Source organism: Archocentrus centrarchus, chromosome 21, assembly GCF_007364275.1.
Source record: "Archocentrus centrarchus isolate MPI-CPG fArcCen1 chromosome 21, fArcCen1, whole genome shotgun sequence".
NCBI lineage: Eukaryota > Metazoa > Chordata > Actinopteri > Cichliformes > Cichlidae > Archocentrus > Archocentrus centrarchus.
Window position 1 is genome coordinate 16,489,447 of NC_044366.1, and position 1,910 is coordinate 16,491,356.

Below are 1,910 nucleotides of genomic sequence, written 5' to 3' on the forward strand. Positions count from 1 at the left end.
CATGATTTTGTTACATAGTAACAAACCTTTAAAAAACACGAATGAAGATGCTTTTTGAAAAGAAGCTGAAAATAACAACAATCGATGAATGTTGAACAGCATGTATTTCTTTATTTCCCTCCATTAGCCAGTGTTTTAGTAAAAAACAAATACCTTAATAATTATCTACTCGGGTAACTTCAGAGGAATTTAAAATTAGCAGCTAGTAACTTAATATTATACTGTACAAACATGAGAGGTTTCCACTCTTATCGATCCAAAGTCATGACTAAACACACAAAGTACCCTAACAGTAACTGTTAATGCATGCGCAGGGGTTACATCAGATATTTCTGTGTAAGCTGTGTATAGTACAGATTAACAGTTTGCTATTTTGTTTTTGTTTTTTTTGTTTATTATGGTTTCTTTAGAAAGTCATTCATACCAGATTCTTACTGATTAATTATCATGTACTCAAACTCGTCTATCTTCTGACGGGTGTTGCCTCTGCGGATCCTGCGATAGGACACGGTGCTGTACTTGGAGGATGTGAGGTGGTTGAATGAATCCTGGTGGCTCTCACTGCAGCCAGATTTCTTTACCAGAGGCAGGCTGGAGTAACCCGGACTGCGGTTTTGATGAAGCCCAACTTGAACATTATATTTTTGGACCTGCTCGGTTTTCTGATCCGCTTGAAGCTGACCCGCACTTGATTTCTGAAATTCAGCACCAGACAGCTGGCCTGGGTATTTTATCTCCCTTTTCAGCCTTGTGTATCCTTCCTCATTAGGTACATCAAAGGACTTAAGGTCTGGTGTCTGAGCCTGTAGCTCCACTTCTTCCTCTTTAACTTGTCGATTTGCTAAAGAGAAGAGGAAAGGCAAAATCTCTTGTACAGTCTGTAAACAAAGACCACCCTTTATAAGAACCTATTTCAATAGACAGTTTTGCTAAATTCCTCTTACCTTGTTCTGCTAATACATTTTGCTCAGGTTGTGTTTGCATTTCTGCAGTTGTGCAGTGTGATTGCAGAAAATCTTCACAAGTTCTCACAAACTGTCCTGGACGTGGTTGAGAATCAGCACCTGGTTCCCCAGGGTCTAATCCACGCATCTGTTTAGCTTTGTCTGTATGGAGCTTTTGGGGTTCTTCTTGGGTCCAAGTGATAAGTTGGGTAATTTCCCTTTCTATGTCTAAATTTTCTTTGGCAGGATTGGCTTCTTCCCCTGCCTTATACTCTTTCTGCTGGTTAGGTTCATCTGACAAAGTGTTGGCAAGATGTCTGCACTTGTTGCCAGCTGATACTGTAGATTTTATGTCCAGCTGAGCTTGCTCCTCATCGCTGTAAAACACAGAGTCGTCTCCCTCTTCCAGTGACCACACATCTCTATCTTCAGGTTCCTTCAGGGTCTCAAAGGCTTCAGGATTGATCCCACTGAGAATCTCCAGTACCTGAGGTGCCAGTGCATCTTCTTCTGCACTGAGTTTTGGGGTATTCGGAGGGATTGCTCTCCTTTCCATCTGTCTTTTGGTTCTTGTATAATGCTGGAAAATAGCAAATCAGATCTGACGTTTTTTTGGGGTTTTTTTTGCTGAATCTTAAAACAAGAATTGTCACATTGCCTCCTCCACTGTTCCAAATGTGTCGCTCTTGTTTTGCTTTGTCAGTCAGCTAAGAAAGAATTAATCATGCATTTCAGTAAGCAATGCAAGCTCAGGCTCTGTAGTGTGCTCTGTACTGCTAGTACCATGTACATCTCCGTGTTGAATCACTGAAGAACAGGGGTTTTGTTGTGGTCCAAACAAAGGTTCATTGTGGCTCTGGCATCTACAATTGTACTCCTATTTAAGTCTTTGCTTGGTGACCACCTTCTTTCTACAACGTTTTGAGTCTGGATTAACATTCTGCTTCTTCTGTTTTCAATGCACTG

At 40.9% G+C, this 1,910-nt stretch overlaps 1 protein-coding gene across 1 annotated transcript; it reads right to left on the reverse strand.

Annotated features, from left to right (window-relative positions):
- Positions 1-116: 116 nt before the first annotated feature.
- Positions 117-1,697, reverse strand: LOC115801061 (uncharacterized). The gene is made up of 2 exons (XM_030758763.1): positions 945-1,697; positions 117-841 (listed from the first exon to the last, which is right to left on the reverse strand). Exons 1-2 carry the CDS (start codon positions 1,498-1,500, stop codon positions 432-434), a joined length of 966 nt encoding a protein of 321 aa, XP_030614623.1. The 5' UTR covers positions 1,501-1,697; the 3' UTR covers positions 117-431.
- Between the last annotated feature and the right edge of the window lie 213 nt (positions 1,698-1,910).